The sequence below is a fragment of the Colossoma macropomum genome, unplaced genomic scaffold, assembly GCF_904425465.1.
Source record: "Colossoma macropomum unplaced genomic scaffold, Colossoma_macropomum, whole genome shotgun sequence".
Taxonomy (NCBI): Eukaryota; Metazoa; Chordata; class Actinopteri; order Characiformes; family Serrasalmidae; genus Colossoma; species Colossoma macropomum.
Genome location: NW_023494795.1, coordinates 25,001 through 27,500, shown reverse-complemented (window position 1 = coordinate 27,500; position 2,500 = coordinate 25,001). Strand labels below are relative to the sequence as shown.

General features: G+C 44.3%; 1 protein-coding gene across 1 annotated transcript in view; it reads right to left on the bottom strand.

Moving 5' to 3' along the window:
- Window positions 1-1,389, bottom strand: part of LOC118816057 (tripartite motif-containing protein 16-like) — a 5,489-nt gene extending 4,100 nt beyond the window's left edge. Inside the window, exon 1 of the mRNA XM_036582564.1 lies at window positions 799-1,389. Within this exon, the coding sequence (XP_036438457.1) occupies window positions 799-1,389 (591 nt within the window). The remainder of the gene's footprint in view (window positions 1-798) is intronic.
- Window positions 1,390-2,500: the final 1,111 nt, after the last annotated feature.

Here is a 2,500-nt window from a genome sequence, read left to right as displayed (position 1 = left end):
TGGAGGGAAACATGAAACAGATGCAACACTGGCAGCTTTATGGAGACAAGAATCCTCACTTAATCAGTCCAACATCTTTATTACAAACTAAGCTTAGATAAACTGGGTTATTTACAGCTGTTACAGACAGCTGGCATATTGCAGCCTTGTGAGGTGGTGCTGGGGGTATTCAGCTCAGCGCGTGAGTGTGGTTATCTCCTCACTCTCGGCTCCTGTGCAGCATGAGTAGGGTGTCATCAGGGGCCGGTGACGTTGGTCGACTGATGTGCATACTGCAACGTGTCTTTGGTACCAAGACACATCATCTGAGCCTATAGCAGAGTTGAACCAGTGGGGGCGCTGCAGAGGGGGAACCGACCACGATAAAATATTTTTACAGTTTGGAAAGATCACACTAAGCAAGGCTGGTATATTTTATTATTACAGAGCAGTGCATTTCAGCTGTTCAAAAGTCTTAGGGTGAAGTTACTCTTAAAGAGTCATGTGGGCAATACAGAGACATGTGGGCACTACAGAGACATGTGGGCACTACAGAGCTATAACACTGCAGGAAGAAGGAAGATGGGCCTTGGCGAGACGTTTTCCAACAATTGATTTATTTGTCTTTTTATTAGTTATGCTAAGTAACAACACATTTCCTGATCAATAATTTGATGAACTGAACCAACAGTTCAAAGATTTTATCTGACTAATGCAACTAATAAGGTTTAATAATATAATAATATAATATATTATTATGTTCAATAATATAATGATATAAAAGTGTGAATCGATTCAAAATGATTTTTTTTCTCCCACCTGTTTCTCGGTTCTCTCTGCTGCAGCTGCAACTGTATCGTGGCCTTTGTGGTCATGCATCGTACACAAATAACAGATGCAGCTTTGGTCAGTACGGCAGTAGCTCTCCATCAGTTTGTCATGTTGAGAGCAGATCTTCTCCTGTAGTCGTGTGGAGGCTTTGACCAGCTGGTGCTTTTTCAAACCAGGAACTTCATCGTGAGGTTTAAGATGAGCTTCACAAAAGGAAACTAGACACGTCAGACAGGACTTGATGGCTTTGCATTTTCTCCCAGTGCAGAAATCACACTCCACATCTCCAGGTCCAGCGTAACAGTGAGCAGGAGGAGCAGCTTGGAGTTCTGGCTTTTTCAGTTTCTCCAACATTTCAGCCATCATGTTGTTTCTGCGTAGAACAGGCCTCGGAGTGAAGGTCTCTCTGCACTGGGGGCAGCTGTAGACCCCCCTCTGATCCTCCTCATCCCAGCAGTCATTAATACACACCATACAGAAACTGTGTCCACAGTGAATAGTCACTGGGTCCTTCAGCAGGTCCAGACAGACTGGACAGCTGAACTGGTCCTGATCTACTGAAATACTGGCCTCTGCCATCTTCCTGAACTCACAGACTGAGAGAGAGAGAGAGAGGAAGAGAGAGAGAGAGCAGCACTCTGAGATCAGTTTCACTTTCTCTGAACTGAGTTGGAGGGACTTCCTGCTTCTGTGCGTGTTAAAGTGCTGCACAGAGAGGGTGGAGTGAGAGAGAGAGATAAAATAAGAGCAGATTGAGATACGAGGACGAGTCAGGAACAGAATTTTGAAAGAATGAATGTGGACTTAAAAGTAATTGATTAAATTGACTCCAGTTTGTAGGAGTAACACAGAAGCTGTTCACAGTAATGAGCTACAATACGCTGCTCAGACTTAGTACTACAGGTCAGGAGCGCGACTAGACCGCCAACATCAGGCATTGAGTTGATCAGACCATCTCAAGACCTTCCCATTTCCCTCCAATCACTGCTTAGCAACCGTTACTACCTGCTCTTCAGCACTGTCATGACCCGATTTGAACCAGAAACCCGATTTGGAACACACATGCACAGCAAAGGCCCGTCAGCATGTGGTGTCTGAGGCTGTGTCCAAAACTTAAGGCTGCTGTCTCGATGCCTTGTTGTCTCATAAGTCAGTGTCTCAGAAGGCAGCGTTGTGATGAACGTACCTGCAACTGAATTGTGTTTGAGACGCACCGAAGGCAGCGGTACCTCACTGCTAGCTGTTAGCATTAGCATCTTTTTCCAGTCTTTTAAGAAGGCTAGGATACGTCTATGCTACCTTCAAAAAAAGCGACCTAAGGAACATCAGGCAGCGTTTTACATAAACATTGAATTCAGACGTGACTGGCTGCCTTAGTGCCTCAGAACACTGTATGAGTAGTGAGGCAGAGTGAACGAGGGCTTGTTAAACTGGTGTTAAAGTGGCGGTAGGTGTACGGTTTGTGGCCCTGTAGCTCAACTCCGTACTGAATTGTTTTGACACAGGCTTTGGAGCTTTGGTATCAGTATTTCTCAGCTGTATTACTGAGTTTGTCTCCTAGCATCTCCAAGACTTCATCTGCTGTGATCATAGACACGAGAAAATAAACTTAAAATAATACAAATGATTGATCTGGTTACATACTGCTATTACTGACAGTATGTTTTTACTTGGATTAATCTAATGTGAC